The 20049-nt window shown below is 58.7% G+C and overlaps 2 protein-coding genes across 10 annotated transcripts in view; both read right to left on the reverse strand.

Annotated features, from left to right (window-relative positions):
- The window catches only part of KIF17 (kinesin family member 17), a 34412-nt gene extending 29819 nt beyond the window's left edge, over nt 1-4593 (reverse strand). The window contains exons 1-3 of the mRNA XM_081816831.1: nt 4303-4593; nt 1667-1827; nt 909-967 (exon numbers count right to left, since the gene is read on the reverse strand). Of these exons, the coding sequence (XP_081672957.1) occupies nt 909-967; nt 1667-1827; nt 4303-4533 (451 nt within the window). The 5' untranslated portion in view covers nt 4534-4593. The remainder of the gene's footprint in view (nt 1-908; nt 968-1666; nt 1828-4302) is intronic.
- A 1025-nt stretch (nt 4594-5618) lies between these two features.
- SH2D5 (SH2 domain containing 5) lies at nt 5619-18883 on the reverse strand. 9 transcript variants are annotated; one of them, XM_081817637.1, is made up of 11 exons: nt 17947-18017; nt 17193-17789; nt 13777-13905; nt 13339-13422; nt 12796-12870; nt 11684-11830; nt 10176-10424; nt 9839-10013; nt 9387-9495; nt 8896-9055; nt 5619-7874 (listed from the first exon to the last, which is right to left on the reverse strand). In XM_081817637.1, the coding sequence occupies exons 2-11, from the start codon at nt 17355-17357 to the stop codon at nt 7671-7673; spliced, it is 1497 nt and encodes a 498-aa protein (XP_081673763.1). In that variant the 5' UTR covers nt 17358-17789; nt 17947-18017; the 3' UTR covers nt 5619-7670. The 9 variants fall into 9 exon arrangements, with proteins under 9 accessions (XP_081673763.1, XP_081673766.1, XP_030889261.1 ...); XM_081817640.1 differs by lacking the exons at nt 17193-17789; nt 17947-18017 and adding an exon at nt 18586-18883; XM_031033401.2 differs by lacking the exon at nt 17193-17789 and having other exon boundaries at nt 17947-18098.
- Between the last annotated feature and the right edge of the window lie 1166 nt (nt 18884-20049).

Raw genomic sequence — 20049 nt, forward strand, 5'->3', positions numbered from 1 at the left:
AGAGAGAATGAGAGACAGAGAGCATGAGAGGGAGGAGGGTCAGAGGGAGAAGCAGACTCCCTGCCGAGCAGGGAGCCCGATGCGGGACTCGATCCCGGGACTCCAGGATCATGACCTGAGCCGAAGGCAGTCGCTTAACCAACTGAGCCACCCAGGCGCCCAACAGAATCTATTATTAAAGCTAATTTCCCTTTATTTCCTTTCCCTTTCTAAAATGCTCAGTAGGTTGAGCGTCTGACTCTTGGTTTAGGCTCAGGTCAGGATCTCAGGGTCGTGAGATCGAGCCCCGCGTGGGGGCTCCATGCTGGGCGTGGAGGCTGCTTAAGATTCTCTCTCTCCCTCTCCCACTGCCCTTCACCCCTGCTTACGCTCTCTCTAAAAAATAAAAAATAAAAATTTTTTAAAAAATTAAGTTAAAAATTAAAAAAGTCACACCTATCACAAATCATGTTATATAAAACAACAAATATCTTAATAAAATAAAATAAAATAAAATGTGGTTACTAGAACATTTAAATTAAGTACGTGGCTCACATTACATTTGTATTGGAAATCATTGCTCCAGAGCTGTGCTGTTCAATGTGGCAGCCACTAGCCACATGTAGTTATTCAAATTTAACTTGATTTTATTTTATTTATTTATTTTTAAAGATTTTATTTATTTATTTGACAGAGAGAGACACAGCGAGAGAGGGAACACAAGCAGGGGGAGTGGGAGAGGGAGAAGCAGGCTTCCCGCGGAGTAGGGAGCCCGATACGGGGCTTGATCCCAGGACCCCAGGATCATGACCTGAGCTGAAGGCAGACGCCCAACCGACTGAGCCACCCAGGCGTCCCAATTCAGCTTGATTTTAAACAAAATTAAAATTCAGTCCTTCAGTAGCACTAGCCTCAGTTCAAGGGCTCACCTGCCACCGATGGCCAGGGGTAGCCCCGATACAGAACATTTCCACCACTGCAGAAAGTTCTACAGAACAGCATTGTTCTGGAGTGAAGCAGAAAACAATTTTATGTGCATTTTTAAGGCAAAACATAAGATTTCAAAAAGGTCTCACCCATCAAGTGATGCCTCCAGATCTTCAAGGGACGAGCCTGCCCGTGGAATGGGTCCTAAATGTGGGCTACTCTGTACCTCCACCCCAGGTTCTGCACGTCTCCCCGCTCTAGTACTAACCAGCGGACTTGCAGGAAATCAACTGCTAACAGACTCTTTAACTTGCTGTCATCCTCACCTGTAATTCCCATGAAACTGCATTACAGGTTGGATGTGCTAAGTATTTTTCCTACTTTACATTAAACACATAACTATTGCAACTGAAATAAAAAGCATCTGTCCCAGGGCACCTGGGTGGCTCCGTCGGTCAAGCGTCCAACTCCTGATTTCAGCTCAGGTCCTGATCTCCGGGTCTTGGGATGGAGCCCCACATCGGGTTCTGTGCTCCGCAGGGAGTCTGCTTCTCTCCCTCTGCCCCACCCCCTGCTTGCATTTCTCTCTCTCTCTCCGAAATCAATAAACCTTAAAAAAATGTTTTAAGAGCATCTGTCTTATATTGCCTCATGTCCCCCTTCTGTCCCTTCCCAAGCAAACCGCTGAATGTCCCATCCAGGGACCGAATCCTATGGCTTCTACTGCATTGACGTCTGGGCATCGTAGAAGCCACAGTACCTGGCCCGTGTGTGGGCTGGGGGCAGCTCATCAGGGGCAAATCTAAGGCCATGGGTGCGAAGCCGGGAGAAGGGGCAGATGGCAAAGTCGCCGGCTGGGAAAGAGCCCGTGGACCAGGCGGCGGGCCAGGTGCGGAGGTGAGGAGCTCCCATGAGAATGTGCTGAGTGGGCAGAAGGGTGGGTCTGGGGTGGGCAGCACTCAGGAAAGCCAAAGAGATCAGCCAGCGTCGGAGAAGATCAGGAATAGGGACTGGATTTGAGGGCTGGAGAAGCAGGAAAGAAAAGGGCAAGAAGGGGCGGTCAGAAGTGCTGGGGGCTTTGTGCAGTAGGGACCCAAAGGCAAGGGCCTGGACAGGAGGCCCCATGGAGGTGGCAGAAGCCCTGGGAGAGCCTGGAAGTGGGCTCAGAGCCCCGAAGGGCAGACACACGGCCCCCTGGCCCTAACGGTGCAGCTGCTCCTGGCTCAGAGCCACCTGAACTGTGCTTTGCGTGCTGCTCATTTAATGGGAGGCAGCAGGATGGAGCAGGGGACCAGGCACTGTACTGGGTATCAAAACCACCCCAATTCATTCTGTGATACTACTGACCTCAGTTTCCCCACCAGGGATGAGGACTGCAGCTCTATACATGTCCACAGAGTCAAATGCAGGCCTCCACCTGGAAGGCCCTTTCCTCCACCTTCTTACCTACTCCTCTCATTCTTGAGGTCTCAACTTAAACCTCACCACTTTCAGGAAGCCCTCCCAGCCTTCCCCTCCCTTCCCATGCCCCCCAAGCTCAGGTTCTCTAGCTGCCAACGTGCCCCAGGCTTTTCCTCCTCTTCATCACCTTAGATTGTAGCTATTAGCTTAGCTGCTCCTCCCCCTGACCATGAGCTCACGGAGGGCAGAGCCTATGACTCCTTCAGGGCTGTGCTCCCCAAGCTGAGGACGGGCCTGGTGTGGAGCTGCTACTTGCTATCCGAGTAGATGAATGAATGAAAACGAGCTGCTGTCGTGTTGAGTGCGAGGCTCTGGGGGATGTCCTGAGGGAGGCAGGTGTCTGGCAGAGAATCCCAAGTAGTGGGGGAACTCAGGACAGGAGGGAGAGCCAGAGGGGAGATGTGATAGAGCCACTGTGTCCTTAGTGTCTCCCACCCTGGGCTGGGGTTTCCTGAGGACCCTGATGAGGGAAGCGTGCTCAGGGGATTGCTTCCAGGATGAGGCAGGGACCCATGAGCAAGGCCAAGGAGGACTCAGTCTTGGAATCTTTAAATCTCTAAGGGGCCAATCCGGGACAAGGGAGCAGAGGAGGTCTGTAGGGCCTCAGGGACAGAGCCACGGCAGGTGGCTGAAAGAGACGCTGACTCTGGCTCACCATGCAGAACGGTCTTCTAGGAGCCAAGAAGCAAAGGGGAAAGGGGCTGCTTTGGGAAGAGTGAACTCCTGCCACTGGGTGAACATTCGAGGACCCAATGGGGGGGGTGACCAGACACAACCCTTCAGGTCCCTTCCAGCCTGGGAGTGCCGGACAACAGAAGGATGGCCTGGCCATCCCCAGCATCCGGGGCCACAACCTAGGGGAGAGCTGCCCTCGTCCCCCGGGCATCATTTCCATCGGGCCCTGACCACTGGGGAGTTCTGGGCTTCAGAACAAACACTTCAACGCTCTCAAGGGCTTTGACTGAGCCTTGGTAGAAGAGATGGGGCAGCCAAAGGAGGTGCTCTGAAGGATGTTAATTGGCCTGCCAGCGAAAACAACAAAGGTTCTAAAGTGCATTTTGGAAACACTGGGTTCAGGAAGTCAAATCAGTTCCTTTGCTGCAGGACTCCCCAGAGCCTCGGGTATCTTAATGTGCCCTGTGAAGCTTCATGTGAGGGAGGGTGTATGCAGCATTTCCCAAACTTTTCCTTTTTTCCTGGGACAACCTGCGACATCTCACTTAACTAGTGACTCGTTGAACAGTTGGGGAGATGCTGGTAGAAAGGAAGAGCCCTTGGCCAGAAGACATGAGGCGTAGCTCCCGCCACTCCTCTGCTAGAAACCTACCATGGGAGTTTGGGCAAGTTTCCCTCTTCTGGGCCTCAGTCTCCCCATCTGTGAAATGTACAAGCAACCTAGTGTGAGTGCTCCCGAAAGCAAAAGCCCTATAAAGGGTAACAAACTGGTGTTGCTTCTTTGTTCCTAAACCGCTGAGAAGATGATGATGGGCTAGACCAAAGCTAAACGGTTTCCATTCCTCCCAGACAAAGGCAGAAGGAGGAAAGCAGAGATCTTCGTATGAGGGAGGATGAGAGAGGATTCTGAATGCTGAGGGGAGAAAGCAGAGGCCACAGCCTGGGAAGAGGAGGCAGTGGCGGCTGGGGGAAGTGGCTAGAGCGTTTAGAGAAGTCCTCAAGTTCTCAGATGATGGTGGAGGGCAAGTAGTCTTGGAGGCTGGAGTCCTTGTGGGCAGGGGGCTGGAAGGGGTGGGGGCGAGGGCCAGCTTTGGCCTTGCGGACAGTGGAACGTGGACGTTGTAGGTGGGTTCCAGCTGCCTCCTGCCTAGACAAAAGACTTCAGCCCAACCTGTTGGTGTCCACCTACTTCCTCCAGAAGGCCGTTCCCGCCCAGCTCGGGGACAATGCTGTCCCTTCAGGCCCCCCGGGCGCCCTCACCTCCACCAGCGGGTAGGCGATCTCGTTGTAGATCTGTTCGGTGAAGTGGTCCATGTAGTAGGCGCCGTCGAAGGTGAACTGCTTGGGCGGCTCGTTGGCGGCGCCCGGGTTCTGGATGAAGCACTGGCCGCGCGCGGAGTCCACCGTCACCACAGGCTGGCAGTTCAGCTCCCGCTCCCGCTGGTTCATGGGGCGGCAGCGCACCACCACCTTCACCGACTCCGAGGCCATGGCGCTGCGGCGGGGGTCCCCAGGGCGCGGCCCGACGTGGGCGACGCGGCCGGGACACGGGACGGCCGAGCTTAGGGGGCGGGGCCAGCGCCGGGCGCGGGGGGCGGGGCCTCGCGGCGGGGGCGGGGCCGCGGTCGCGGCGGGCGGCCGGGACTCCTCGGGGGGCGCCCCGAGAGGAGGAGGGGCGCGGCGGGGTGGGGGGCCGCAGGACCGGAGCCGGGGCCGCCGCCTCCTCCCGCGCCCGGGCTTGCCCGTCCCTGAGGCCCGGCCCGGGGAGGAGTCAGTGGGGGGGGATCCGCGCTGCAGGCACCGCCGCAGGACCCGAGCCCCGGAGCCTCCCCAGCCGCCCGCGGGCACGCGCGCCGCCGCGACGTTCGCGGTTGCCGGGCAACGCCCGTGGCGTCACAGCCGGCGGCTCCCGGGGTGGGGGGGCAGGGGGGTCGGCGCGTTCTCTGCACCCCGCGGCTGGGAGAGTCGCGCAGGAGCGTCCCCTAGCTGTTGGCTGGCCGGGGCGGCCCGCTTCGCGGGAGCGTCAGCTCTCTCCTCTAATCCCCACTGCCCAGTTCAGAGAGGTTAAGCAATTTGCCCGAGGTTGCCCAGCTAGGACGGGGGGAGATACAGAAGTCAGGGCCTTACCCGGTAGTTAGAGACCTACTGAGGCGACAGGGACCTTGCTGCCTTTTATCCACATCCCTCTACTGACTCAGGGGAGGGCTGCCTCCGACAGAGCAAAGCGTCCTTTTTTCTAAGACGCAGGTTAAAAAACAAAACCAAACTATTTGTGAGAGCCAAAGTCTTTTGGCCGGAGATGTTGCCAGGCCAATATCCCCCCGGGGCAGCCCAAGTCCCTCCAGCCAGAATAGCGGCTGTCATTTTCCTGCAGGAAATACCCACTGAAGGTTTTAACAGAAGAGATATGATTTGAATAAATCTACCTACCCTGTTCCTTCAGGTCATCCTGAGCCCCTGAGAACAGGATCCCTCTGGTTCACCATTCAGCACCTGCTGAAGTTATGGTTGGCAAACCAAGATAGGCAAACTGGACAAAGACCTTGCCTTCCAAAGGAAAAGTCTGTACTAGACAATCCGAAGAAATGCATTTTATTTGTTTCAAGTCCATACAGTAAGGAGAGCTGGTTACCCAGGTGGAACAAAGAGAAAACTGATCTATGATTAAGACATTGAAGCATCTGCACACGTGGGTCAAAAACCTTACCCTATGCATACCACATGATGAATACTGTGTGACAGAATGTTAAAGTGCTTTGAGAACATTCCTGATACCTCGTCCACATGGAGGATGTGCTCAACAAAACCCATCTCTCACAGAGGTAGGCTTTGGCCTCAGCCTGGGGCCAGTCACCAGGTCTTAAAGCTTCCAAAGTCACCCAGCAAGTGAATGTAATTCTGGACACGGGATCGGCAAACCCCTCTCCTTGCGAGGGAAATGCGAGACCAGGCCTCCCACGAGGGACCATGCGTCCTGGTGGAAATGGCTGTAAATTGAGTCCCAGTCCCCCCTCCAATTCAGTGTAAACTCAGCACTGTGGTTCTGGTGAGAACCCCCAAAGGACAGCCGCCTCCCACCCCTGCTATCCCGTGATGAGAGTGACATGGTCCCCAGCCCAGACCACTTCCTGGGCAGGCGGTTGTAAGCTGGGAAGCCCAGGCCTGACCTCCTGAGGAGCCTCCCTTCTTTCTCTTCCATCAGGGCTGCCCTCTCCCTCCCAGGAGTCAGAAATCCGTCATGCTCAAGGCACAGAACAGTCACATCCCACTCTCAGATGCGGGAGAGGGCAGCCCCCACATTCGTGACTCGCCTCTGCCTCAGGAATAGAAGTTCCTCCAAAGTGAACTTGTGCCCTAAATAATTCGGTATTCATGTCCATCTTTCGAGCTTACTTATTATAAAGGGGTGGGGTACCTGGACCTGTCAGACACTGCAGGGCCAGTGCCTTAGGCCAGAGTCATTTCCCTGTACCCCCCCTGCCCACTGAGGCCAAGGCCCCTCTGGCAGGGCCCACATCGGATCCACCTTTGGATGGTTCTGCTCTGACCCCATCCCCAGTGGGACAGGCCTGGTGAAGCAGCCCCTGACAACCATGGCCAGCACCACGTTATGGGAAGTGGACCAGAATCAGGTGGCTTCCCAGGCAGCCCCTAAACCCAGACTGGCCTGCAGGATGAATTGAATAGGACCCTGGCCACCCCTGTTCACCTGTGGCTCACTGCTGGCCCCTCCTAGTCAAATGGACAAAGGAAATGAACCTGCGTTGTGTGTGTGTGCGCGCGCCTTGGTGGTCCTTGGGGGCGTGGGGGCAGGAATCACAACCCTGTGGATTTGACTGCAGACAAACCAGCCTTTCTAAGCAGCACAGAAATTCTTTGCCCCGTGGGCTCACGTCCCTTCTATTCACAGATGTCCACCTGGGTGCGGGCTTGGTGGGGGGCACAGCTCTTTGTCCATCCTGCCCTTCTGTGCCCTCCTAAGCCTCATTCCTATGAACAGAATTCATAGAATTCAATGGAAGACTCCCTTAACGTCAGATGCTTTGAGACACAGGCTGTGCTCTGTCAGCCTGGGTGCAGCTCAGCCCAGCCATTGTGCCCGTCAGCTCCTCCAAGTTCTCTCTGTTTCTCTCCTGGACAGAGTGGCTCATCCCCAGGTCCTCGCCCATGGTGAGAACTCACTCCTGCCTTTCCAGACACCTCCCCCTCATGTGCCTGGCTACCTCTGGGTACTCTCGGGAGACTCCTGGTCAGGGCCCCAAGGCCTGGCCTCCTTAGGAGAGGGCCACATCCCTCATGAACAAACCTTCCTGCCCCCCTCAGAAAGCTCCCTGCCTAGGAGTAAAGTGAAGCCCAGAGACAAGCTTCCAAAGTCACCCAGCAAGTGAATGGAAGCCTGGAGCTCCGCCTGCCCCTCCTCCAATCTCGGCAGGCCCCATGTCTCGTGAGAAGCCCCCAGTGATCCCCAATGTCAGGGCTCCCCCCTACCACAGTCAGTGAAGTGATGGAAGACTGGTCCAAGGGTCAGAGTGACTGGATGGAACTGGTGACCAGCAGGGTGGCAGAAGGGCAGGGCGGCCTGTTGAGGCCCAGGACCCAGGGTGAGGTAGGTCCAGGGGGTAAGCCTCCTAGCCCAGGCCCTGCAGCTCTGCCTCTGACTTGGCATGGCCAAGAGGCCGCAGTGTCCGGGGGGGTCTGCCCTCGGACCCGCAGTCCTGATCTTCGTAGCTGGGGTTCAGATGGCCCATGTCCAGGGAGCAGAAGAGGCTGCGCTCGGTCCCAGCGTGATGCTCCACCAGGGCCTCCAGGCTGGCAAACTCGGCAGGCAGGTGCTAGGGCGGAAAGAGCTGAAGCTCCAGCTTCCCCTCCCCCATGGCTCCACTCTGGGCACCCGCCACCCCCTCACAAGGGATCTTGCCCCACTTCAGAAGGGAGAAAATTCGAGCTCAGAGAGGTCACCGTCCTGCTCACGGCAGAGCCAGACACTGTCTCCTCTCTTTCTCTTTTGCCAGCCTGGACAGGACTGAGCCATTCAGCCTGTAATAAGGGCGCACATCCAGTCCCTGGAAACCTGTGGTCAGGCCAAGACTCCAGACCTGGAAGCCGGGAGGCTGGGTGAGCTTAGGCCCGCGCCTGCCCTCTCTCAGTCAGTTTCCAGCTCTGCTAGAAGATGGGCTAGGGTGTGGGAAAGCCACTTTTAAAAGCTGGGATTCCTATAGAAATGGGAGGCATGACCCGGGCCCAAGACTCTCGGGGCGCCTGGGTGGCTCCCATGGCTAAGTGGCTGCCTTCGGCTCGGGTCATAATCTCAGGGTCCTGGGATCGAGTCCCCGCCGACTCCCTGCTCAGTGGGGAGTCTGCTTCTCCCTCTCCCTCTGCTGCTACCCCCCCCCCACTTGTGCTCGCTCACTCTCTATCAAATAATTAAATAAAATCTTTTAAAAAAAAGCCCCCTCTGGAGGCCTGAGGGCGGGGCCAGCAGGGCCAGTGACAAACTAGATGAAGAGTTAGTTAGGGGCGCCTGGGTGGCTCAGTCGTTAAGCGTCTGCCTTCAGCTCAGGTCATGATCCCAGGGTCCTGGGATCGAGCCCCGCATCGGGCTCCCTGCTCTGCGGGAAGCCTGCTTCTCCCTCTCCCACTCCCCCTGCTTGTGTTCCCTCTCTCGCTGTCTCTCTCTCTCTGTCAAATAAAATCTTTAAAAAAAAAAAAAAAGAGTTAGTTAAATAAGGGGTGTGGCCAGAGAGAGCCAGTGGGGTACCGTGAGGCGAGTGGGCTCCGGACCGCTGGCCAGAAAGGGCGGGGCTTGCGGGCCAGGGGCGGGGCCGGGGCGGGGCCGGCTGCCGGCTAGCTCACCTCCACGCAGTAGCGGCCCAGGTGGTTCCGGAAGACCTGGTGGGGTACCACACCGCACTGTGTCCGCACCGACAGGCACCACTGGCCACTGGCGCCGGGCTCGGGCCACAGCAGGAAGGCCCCAAGCACGTCTCTCCGCAGCAGGGCGAGGGCGCTGGGCCTGGGAGGGCAGCGGGGAGAGGCTGAGGGCGGGACCCCGGCCTCACGTCGCTCCCCTGGGCGATGGCATAACCAGAAACGGTGCCTGACCCAGAGTAGGCCGTCCGCCAAGGGAAGCTTTTAGACTTCCTTCCTAAGGGGCGTCTAAGGGGTCCTTGACAGCTGACTGCTTCAAGACCCAACCCGGGAAGCCCCTGGCCCGGGGCCACCGAGGTCAGGATGGCTCTGCCCTTGCACAGGAAGGTACACACGTCAGGACCCTGGGGGAGCCCAGAGTCCATTCCTCTGCCCACCCGAGGGGCTGCGCACCAGCCAGGCCAGGCCCCTCCTACCTGGAGATGCCAGCAAAGGCCCAGATGTTCTCCGTCAGGCTGCCCTCGCTCTCCACCAGGCACGAGGGGCCACCAGGCCCCCGGGGCCACGCCTCCCACGCGGCAGGAACTGTGGAGACCACCCAGGGGTCAGAGGGAGAGAGGCCGTCCCCTCCGGAGCCCAGGCCGCCCCACCGCTCCAGACCCCATCCGGGCCACGCTTGTCTCCTCACCAAGTCTCCCCGCCGCACAGATACATCCGCGCACGGCACAGCCCACTCACACCTGCTCACCAGCTGGAGCACATCCCCAGCTCTCCAATCACCTAGGCAAGCCCCCGGGCGTGCAGACCTTGGATGCACACTCATGTGGACACGGGCATATCCACACACAGGCCCAGCCCTCTGACTCACAAGGGCGCACCCAGGCCTGCACCCCTGCAACCACGTGGCGGGCGAGCCCCTGCGACTCACAGGCCTCCCGAGCGGAGAGCTGCAGCTGAGTCTCGTAGGTGCAGCCTCGGTAAGCCCCAGAGCGGATCACCTTGCTGCGAATGGCCTTCTTGCGCACCAGCGTGGGCGAGCAGTAAGGATTCCCCAGGCAGGCATGGCGGGTGCCCCGTCGGCCTTCTGACTCTGGCAGCTCCTTCTAAGGCACCAAAAGGGGCCCCCAGGGGCAGGCAGACTCAGGCCCATGTCAGGTCAGGCAAAGCCCCTTCCCGCTGATGTGCCGCCTTCCCCTCCCATGACCCCCAAACCCTCGCCCAGTTCCCTTGTCCACTGCCCACTCCCTGGCTGGGGTGCAGCGTACCCCACCGCCCGCAGGCCCCTCTGCTGGCAGCCGCCGGAAGGAGACCAGTGCGTGCACATTCTGTGAGAGCTGATCACGCCTGAAGGGTTCTCGTACTAGGCCAGGGGGGCCCCCAGGGCTGGACAGTGGCTTCACGGGCATGTCCCCTGCAGACCCCAGGCAGGGCTCAGGCTGTGCCCGCTGCTCAGGGTGCTGCAAGAGGTAAGCGAGCTGGAAGGATCGGCAGAGCAGCAGGTGCAGGGTCTGGACCTAGCGGGGAGGAAGGGGCTGGCTCAGGTAGGACAGGTTTCCTGGGGGACTCCTTAGACATCAACCCACTCACCATTAGGGCACGCACCCCTTGGCTTGGGATCGTCTTCCCCATTCTTCCTGGGAAAACTCCCACTCATCCCTCAGAACACCACCACGCAGTCCTCCCTACCAGCTTCCTTTGTTCATTTAACAAATCCTGAGCATCTGCTTTGTTCCAGACAGCATGCTTAGAGCTGGGAATACATAGGCTACATGCACTCCTGCCCCTGGGTTGACTACCCGACCCTATGTCCACGCCCTTTTAGAGCAGTGGCTATGAGCCCAGACCCTCCAGTCCCGCAATCTGGGATCCAGCCCCAGCTCTGTCATTTAGGGGCTGCTGTGTGACTCTGGGCAGAGCATGGCACCTCCGGGCCTCAGTTTCCCCATCCCCACTTCCCTGTGCTCTTTAGCGAAGTGGAGCACAGAGAGCCCCCAGCAAAAGCCCACCGCTCCGGGGCCAGTATGTTCTACCCCAAACACACATTATCCAGCCCCAACATGTTGGAACCGTGAGCTTTGGAAGATCAAGGGCAATGTCTCAGCCACCTGTCCTTCCACGAGCCCGCACAGAGCTTGAGATACAGGGTAATGGCAAATGTTGCTAGATGGCACCGAGCCCAGCCTCTGCCGGCCACACAGTTGGCTGCCAAGGCTCTGCTGTTCATGGTGGTCGTACTGGCTTTGACTTCTGGGATCTACCCACTCACCCACTAGCCCCATGGGGCCACGCACCAGAGCAGTTCAAGACCTGGCCCCAGTTTCTGCTGTCAAAGAATTCCACTGTCTGTGATTAGGGACAGACCGGTGATAGAGTGTGTTTCATGTCCCGGGACCTCAGAAGGAAGAGTGGTCCAGAGGACTCCAGGTAGGTTTCAGAGACACATGCGCTGGCCTTGAAGGGCAAGCTGGAACTTGCCAGAAGCGGAAGGGAATTCCAGGCCAAGAGACAGCATGAGCAAAGGCCTGGCAGTGTGACCACCCAATTTCTAAGCACATGGCCTGATCCCCATTTCCAGGCCCCGGAGAATGCTGAGGCCACTAACCTGCTTTTGTGGAGTCCTCAGTGGGCAGAGCCACAGAAGGAGCCGGTGGGGCAAGGAGTGCCTGTCTGGAGGGGGCTCCGGCCAGCTTAGCTGAGCCCTCCAAGGTCTTGGTCCCCGGAGCCCATGCTGACGCACGGCACACCCCCAACCCCAGCCCTGTGCCCCAGATACCTCTCCAGGCTGGCTGCCCACAAAGAGGTGGCAGAAGAGCTTGCTGGCCGGGCTCTGGGGGTTTCGGGCCATGAAGGCAAACTGACAGTCAGCTGGGCACCAGGTAGAGTAGAGGATGCGCCTCAGAGCATGAGCCATCAGGAGCACCTGGGGCGGAGTGGGCAGGACGGCCTCCATCAGACCTGCCGCGTGGCCTGCAGCTGCTGGCCCAGTGGGTGCTAGCCCTGTGGGCCCCACACACCTGCTGGCTGGCCTCCGGGGCCTGCTCTCCAGCCTGGGTGCCCAGCTTAGGGCCCCGCCCTCGCCCCATGGCTTCTGGGGGAAGGACTCTTCCCTCCTTCCATGCCTGCCTAAGCCCTACTTCAAATGGGAACCCTCATCCTTCACATGGCCTCCCGGCTCGGTCCCTTGCTCCCCACTGCTAACCTGCTGGCTGGGATTGCCGCCCCCCTCCCCCCATGCTATGGAACTGAGCAGCAGAGTGCTCACGGCCTGCAGGGTCATGGGGAAAGGCAGTGACAGCGGGCCCTGGGGTGCATGCCTGGTCTCTGGAGGCAGATGACCAGGGTTTGAATCTGGCTCTCTGGGTGACTTGGGCAGGTAAGCACAGTCCTCAGAGCCCTTGTGACACTTACTGAGTGGCGATGGTGCCCCCTCTGATGGGGTTGTGGGTAGGGGTCAGTGAGACCTCGTGCAAATGGCCCAGGACCTGACCCCGGGGCCCCCGCAATGCATACCTCTGGGACACAATTCGCACCAGTCTTAGGAGACTGGCCCCGGGGTTGTGGGGTACACAGTCTGGCACAAGGTTAGTGTTCAGCACACAGCCCCCCGGCCAACCCTGGGCAGGCCTACCCAGAGGCCCGGAGCCCGCAGAAACCTGGGGCTGATGGTCCTGACACTCAGGCCAGGAGGTAGCGCCTCACCCGGGGCTGGGGGGTGAGAAACCATTGCCAAGCTGAGGGTTGGGCCCTTGGAGAGAGGACACCCAAAGGCCCAGAGCAGGCTGGGGAGGCAGGGACTCTCGAGGGGTGGCGCAGGGTCGGGTGCATTCTGAGGGAGGAGGACACCGGTCCTCTCCAGTCCTCACCTGCACCCACACAGGCTCCTACCTCGCCTTCCCCGCTGTAGATCTTGAGGCCCTGAAGGCTGAATTTCAGGATGACGGCCCGGCGTCGGGGACAATCCTAGGTGGGAGAGAGTTGGTTGGAGGCAGGCATCACCTTCCAGGCCCTGCCCTGCCCTGCCATAGGACCGGTCACCACAGGCTGGTCGGCCAACTCCACCCTGGCTGCCAAGGGACTGGGAACTGCAGAGTGGACTCCCCAGGAGCTGGGGAGGTGTGGATGGGGCCTGGCAGACCACCCCTCAGCCAGGGCCTTAGCTGGCCATATTATGACCATCCCCCACATCTCCCATCTGTGGCTTCCACCCATGGGGCAGGTCATGACTGCCCAAGGGAAGGGGTCCCAGGGCATAAGGGACATGGCTTCAGGTGCCTGGGTGTGGCCCTCGCTGGGCCCACTTCTCAGAATGGCTTTGGTTCCGCCCCTCCCTGGGCCTCACCCGCTCCATCTCTATGATGGCCTGACCTTCCCAGGCTGTGATCCCTGCCAGGGACAGGCACGTGCCACCCCGCCCCCCCAGCTCCCTACCTTCAGTGCCCACAGCTGTTGTTGCACGAGCCACACACTCTCCTGGGTGTCCAGGTCGTCCACCGGGAAGGAGCCCACATACTGCTTGGGGGTGTGGTGAGGGTGGGAGGGAGGCAGGGCAGTCAGGACCATGGCTCCTGATCCAGTCCTCCAGATTCCGCCCCCGCCCCCCCCCGACACACTCTGCTCTGTTGGGTAAGCTGTGGACAGTGACAGAGCACTGGACTTGGGGTCTAGCAGGCTCTGCTGCCTTCCCAGCAGGTGGCCTTGGTCAAGCCTCTTTGCCCCTCCGAAGCCCCATCTCCTCATCTGTGCACACACACACATTCTCGAGTCTGGGGCTGGGAGGGAAGACAGGAAGAGCTCCTCTCCACCCCCCAGGACCTGCACTCAGTCCCGGCCCACCAGAGCACACCCCACGGGGGCGGCCCCACCCACCTGGGCGAACTTGGTGATGCACCTGGGCCGGTGAGGGGCAGGGCCGCAGTCGGAGGCCCTCCGGCCCCCTGCCCCGGCCCTCTGCATGGCCCCCAGGGTGCCCGGCTTCGAGCTCCGCGGGAGAGGAGGCTGCAAAGGGCAGGGGAGAAAGGATGGCTCCCGGGCGCTCGAGCCGCACTGCTCCCCCTCAGAGGCCAGTGAACTCCTTCATCCCGCAAATCCTTCCTGAGCCCTTGCTGTGTGCCAGGCAATGTCCAGGGCACTGCGGACACAGGGAATACGCAGCCCAGAACAAAACGACAGACTCCCTCTTGCCCTCGGGAAGCCACCAGGCTTGTGTGGAAGGACACTGAACGAATCAGTCAGTAAGACAGGGCATATGCTAGATGGTGACAAAGGAGAGAGGAGGCGGGGAGATGCAGGCGAGGGGTTGCTACAGCGAGGAAGGCCTCACTGAGGAGTGAGCTTTGGGGAAAGAGCTGAAGGGAGGGGTGTGGCAGGCCACCTCTGTGCTCTGGCCTGGGCCTGCCCTGGGGTGGAAGTAGCGGCGAGAGCCATGTAACCAGCCTGCACAAAGTGCCAGGGGAAGCGGGCAGCCTGGGAAGGTACCACCTGAGAGGAGGGGTATGACACTGCCAGAACAGTCTGCAGAGGCACAGGGAGGAAAGCAGCGGAGCCCCCGGGTAGGCCTTAGCAGAAGAGCGGGCCAGAGCCAGGTTGGGATCAGCCTTAAATGTCACACCAAGGGAATTTAGGCTGTGCCCTGTGGGCAGTGGGGAGCCATAGCAGGTTCCAGGGCAGGAGCTCTGTGCTCTATGGGAGTGGCCCATGAGCTGGATGCCCTGAGCTGCTGAGGCTAGGGACATGCTTCACAGGCCCTGGCTCATTCGGCCAGCCTGACTGAAGCCCCCAGGGGGCTGAGGAGCCCTGCCCCCCAACCCAGCCCAGGTTTTGGTCTTTTGTGGGGCCCCTTTCCCAGATCCACTAGGGGAGGAGAGAAGGAAACCTCTCTTACTGGACTGTCCTCAAGGACAGGGATAGCGCTCACTCCCCATTAGAGCTCATGACCACAGCTGGTGCACAGTGAACGTGGAAGCAAGGCATCTTGAGAAAGAATGGCTGATTGCCTCTGCCTGGGTCCCCCATGACTCAGCTCCCTCAGTCCCTCCTGGGGCCAACTTAGACCCCACCTCCATCCCCCATCCTGCCTGGCTACTCACCAGACTACTTACAATCACTGCACTTTGGATCAGAGAGATCTGGGTCCAAATGCTGTGTGACTTTGGGCAAACGGCCCCACCTCTCTGAGCCTCCATGTCCTCATCCCCAAACCTGGGATCATGTGAGGGCTCTAGAACAGAATGGAGGAGCAGGAGGGATGCTTCACAGGCACACACGGAGGATGGGGGGACCCGAAAGCCTGCTGTTCAGGAGGGAGCTTGGGAGGACAGCGCGGTCAGACGACTTTCAGGGCCCTCCTTACACAGAAAGACAGGAAGACCTCCCAGTCAAGGAGAGCGAGGCAGAAGGAGAGGCCTGCCTGGGAGCCAGGATTCCTCCAGGAGAAAGCAGGTATCAGGGCACTGGGTAGGAAATGGGTGTGTCCTGGGGGTGCTCGCCCCACCTTCCTGCAGGTGCTCAGGACCTGACACTCCCAGCCCCAAGAGCCCAGGAACGGCCCCTACCTCTGCCCGCCCAGAACTTCAGCCCCAGGTTCGGCCAGGGTGGGGGCGACAGCCACCCACTACATTCTGGGAGCAACCCCCTATGTTCAGTGAGTGGCCAGAGCCAGAAGAGCCAGAAATAAGGGCTGCATGGTCCCCTGGATGCCCTCCTGGCTCCCCCCTCCTGTACCCTCTTCCCTCCTGCTTTTCTGGCCTCGCACCCTCCACTTTTTGATCCTGATCATTTCTCACATCATGTCCATTGCCTATTAAAAACCATAGTTTTTTTGGGTCCATTTTATGTTTAAATACAACAAGGTTAGACATGTAACTGGCACAAAAGCTATGTGGCCGCTGTTCCAGGCATGGACATGGGGCTTCCAGGGAACTCACCTTTTGACTGCGTTATCACATTATGGGCTGGGATGCCCTGGACAGCGGAGGAAAAAAGACCAAACCACAAACGGGGCAAAAGGGAGCGAGGGAAAGAGGAGAGGCTGAAAAGCAGCCAGCAGACGTGGGAACAGAGAAGTGAAGACAAAATAATAGATAAAGGAAGGGTGGGAGGAGGGAGAGATGAGGAGCACATTTCCCATCCTGCCTTGCTGCCACAGCCCCTCAGACACCTCGCGTGTAAGACAGCAAAGAGCCGCGCGGGACCTCGGGCACACTCACGTTCTCTCTCACACATGCCGAGACAGCTGTGTCTCGGGCTGTGAACCGCCTCCTCCCTCCAGATCCAGAGTGGCAGCTTTCTTGGGGACACTCCACTGTCCAGAGAGTGGGGGTGGGGAGCACCCCCCCCACCGTCACCTGATCCTTCCCCCATCCCCCAAGAAGCTGGAAGTTTCTCTCTTCCTCTCCCTCCCTCCCGGTGCATGTCAGCCCCAGGCCGGGATCTGAGGGCTGCCCAAGGGACGAGTGATGGTCCCAGGCTCACCCTAACCCCAGAAACAGACCTGGGAACTCGTCCTGGACACAAACACCCACTTATCTCTTTGGAGCACACTTGTTTTTCCAAGGTTTTACACGGGAACCTGGCTGGGCCAGCACCTTTCTAGGGGGACACCTTTGGAATGAGGCTGGGGCTCTTCTTTTGCTCCTCTGAGAATTTCCAGGTGGTCCTGCTTAGAGACAGGGTATTGGATGGGTTGACTTGCCTTCAGGGTCAAGGGTAAAAGCCCTCTACTGCCCTGTACCATAGCTGAATTGAGTCATGGGGGGGCACCTTTATAGCATCCTGGCAGACCACTCAGCCTGGACTCTGGGCTTAGCAAAGTGTAGCTCAGAGTGGTGAAGCCACTTGCCCAAAATCACATAGCATAAGGGAGAGTTGGGAAGCAAACCTGGGTCTCTGGGGGCTCTTCCCCTAGGCCATGGCAGTGTCCTCCTGCCCAGACTCCTCTCCCAAGTAAGCAGGGTGTCCACCATGGGAGCCTGGCGAATCCCAGTCTATCCAGCTGCCGGGAACACCTCAGGTGCTGGGGGCTGATCTTATCAGCGAAACAGCTGCTTTCTCAGTCTGATGGCCTCCCTGCCCAGATTGTCTGGGGCTGCCAGAGCCACTCTGGTCACCTGCCCCACCTCCACTACCTTCGGCTCAGCCACACAGAAGAGCCTGCTCCCCTGTCCGGACACACTCCTTCTGCCCTAGGCCACCAGGTGGGAGGGGACTGGACCAAGCAGCCAGAGGTCAAGATCAACATCATGGATTGTGAGGTCCACAAAACCTCTCAGCCTCCATTTCCTCACCTGTAAAGTGGGGATAGTAACAGCAGCTGCCTCCTGGGGCTGCTCATTTATCCGCTCCTCTGACAATATTCCACGCGCCAACCATGTGCGCAGTGAACAAAACCAAGTCCCAGCCCTCGGGGAGCTCCCAAGCAGGGCTGGGGGGACGGTACTGGAAATCGACATTTCAGGGGGGCTTAAGTGATTTGGAGAAAGATATAGTAGAGTGAGGAGGATCCGTGATGTGTGTGTGTGTGGGGGGGGGTGCTATTTAATACAGGCTGGTCGAGGATGGCCTCTCCGAGCAGACGACAGGGAGCGGAAAGTGCTGTTTTCAGAAGGCACGGCCAGGGCCAGCGCCCGGGCGGCACGGGGCGCTCCCCCGCGTGGGTCACTAGTCCTGCTATTATTGTCACTCCTGTGGAGCGCGGCCAGGGCTTTGGGCTGACGGTCCCCGGCCCGGGGCAGAGAAACTCCCCGGACCGATCGAGGGGATGAGCGAGGCAGGACGCTGGCGGAGGGACGGTGGAGGTGACGGCGGAGGTGATGGACGGCCACGGTGGCGGTGGCCCAGTTCGGCGTGAACGTTGGTCCCTGCACAGGGGCCGTGACCCTATCCTTCGGGTTTGCAGGGAAATCCACTTAGATGGAGGGAAGCGGCCGAGATGCTCCTCCCCAAGCGAGACCTCCTCCCACCTCCGCGCCCGGGGACCGAGCCCCGCTCCCGGCGATCCGCCGGCCCCGGCCCCTGCCCGGCTCCCCCGCGCGCACTCACCGTGGCCGCCGCTTCTCGAGTCCCGTCGCCGCAGCTCCGCGCTGCACCCCCGGCGCGCCCTGCGCGTCTCCACCGCCCGCCCCCCAGCGCCCCCCACGTGGCAGCGGGAACCAGCACCCTGTATCACCTGGCGGCAGCGCCCGGCCCTTGCTCGCCAATCGGCGCCCGCGGAGCCGCTCCGATCGGGTGCACCGCCCAATCAGCGGCCGCGAGGGGCCCTGGCACCGCCCCCGCCTGCTCGCGCCGCGGCGCTCCGCCTTAAAGGGTCTGAAGGGTCGTTCCTGCCCACCGCGGGCCTCTCTTCTCGGGCTCAGTGCCCAGGGCCTCGCTGACGGTTCCCTCTTTGAGGAGACCTTCCCCTCCTGCCCCCTAGTTAGCTCCTCCTCCTCCAATCGACAGCTCCAGCACGTCCTCCTCCGGGAAGCCTTCCTAGACCACCAGTGACTCCACCCCCTGCAGAGCCCTCGCGACTCTCGCCGGTCACCCCACTCCTCTTACTAGAGTGCGAGTGGCACTGATCAGGAGGGGCCTCCATCCCCAGTGCGCAGGACTGAGCCTAGTTCGTTTACTGATTGTCGTCTCGACGAGTGAGTGAATGCGCTCAGGACCCGGCCTGCAGGGCAACCAGACCAGTCTCACCTTTCCTTCCCTCAGCCTCGGATGGTAGTGGGGGTCGCCCATCCTCTTCCTCAACCTCTTCCCTCCGGGCCGGTTTCCTAGGAGGATCCGAGTCTGCCCAGCTCGGCGTGAACGTTGGTCCCTTCACAGGGGCCCTATCCTTCGGGTTTACAGGGAAATCCACTTAGATGGGGGAAAACTGGTGTGCAGATCCAGCCTGAGTGTCAGCTACAGCTGTGTGGAAAGCATTTTTGTTCCCATCAGGCCAGGCACCTTGTAGGTGCCAAAAAATACATTGCAAACCGGATTCAGCTCAGCCTTTGGTATGTATGGGAAGCGTGAGTTGCGCAGAGAGGAAACACCAGAAACTGCGCACGCGCCACTCCAGAGAAAAAGACATGGGGGCTCAAGTCCGGTGGAGAGGGGGGGCACGCTGATAGAGGTGGACAAAGCAGAGAAACAAGGTCTGGGGCTGAGGGCCTCAGGTGAGTTCCAGGAGGAGGCTGGTTTGAGCCACACCTGTCTGTGTCTCCCAGAGCATCTGCATGCCCTTCCGGAGGCAACACTGGGGTGTAATGGTTAGAGAGGCTTGGTCCCAAATTTGGGCATGTTGTCTTACTAGATGTGGGACCTTTGGGCAAACACCTTAATCACTTTGATCCTGAGTGCCTCATCTGTAAGTGTTACTAACAACTGACTCATGGCACCGTCAGGATTCCAATGAATTATGTGGGCAAAGTGCTTGGCACAGTGCCTGACCCACAGGAAGTGAGACAGTCAATAATTATTACTAGTTGGGTGTTAGACTTTGCTTCTATCCTTGAGTCTCTTTTATATGTGACTGAATGGCAGGTGTTTAATGAGTTCCACATATCAAGTGCTCTAGGAAGCCCTTCACTGAAGCCATAGGATGGCCTTGAGTCCAGTGATGAGAAAGATCTAGATGGTTTACAAGTTGCTCCTGTTTTTTGAAAATCCCGATTTATGAAACTCAGGGTACACAAAAGATAAAGGGTTCTTACTAGCTTTCTTTAAAAAAAAAAAAAAGCATGTGAATTTTGTTTTTTAAAGATTATTTATTTGAGGGGCACCTGGGTGGCTCAGTTGGTTAAGCGCCTGCCTTCAGCTCAGGCGTCCTGGGATCGAGTCCACATCCGGCTCCCTGCTCAGCGGGGAGCCTGCTTCTCCCTCTGAATGCAGCTCCCCCCTGCTGGTGTTCCCTCTCTGACAAATAAATAAAATCTTTTAAAAATAAATAAATAAAATAGGGACCGGAATTTGTTTCAGGTCCAAATGAAAAAAGACCAAGGAATTAAAATCAGATGGTGAAATAGGCAAATCAGAAAGAGAATTCTGCTTTCTAAACCTTTCTCAGGATAAGGGGACAGGTCAAGGTCTCAGTGGCAGGCACTGGGCTAGGTCCCAGAGATACTGAGATTTACAACAAAACACCACAGATCTGGAAAAATAACATGCAATATATAT

Source organism: Leptonychotes weddellii, chromosome 4 (genome assembly GCF_054177405.1).
Source record: "Leptonychotes weddellii isolate Sample4059 chromosome 4, ASM5417740v2, whole genome shotgun sequence".
In the NCBI taxonomy this organism is placed as follows: domain Eukaryota; kingdom Metazoa; phylum Chordata; class Mammalia; order Carnivora; family Phocidae; genus Leptonychotes; species Leptonychotes weddellii.

What these genes read in the sequence shown, in the direction of transcription:
- SH2D5 (XM_081817637.1), bottom strand. Translation starts at nt 17,357, where the DNA reads ATGTCGATTTCCAGTACCGTCCCCCCAGCCCTGCTTGGGAGCTCCCCG. An exon ending in TTACTATCCCCACTTTACAG is followed by an intron (nt 13,906 to 17,192) that starts GTGAGGAAATGG and finishes TGCCCTTTGCAG; the next exon opens with CCTCCTCTCCCGCGGAGCTC. An exon ending in TGGGCAGCCAGCCTGGAGAG is followed by an intron (nt 10,425 to 11,683) that starts GTATCTGGGGCA and finishes CCTCCCCGCTAG; the next exon opens with GTCCAGACCCTGCACCTGCT.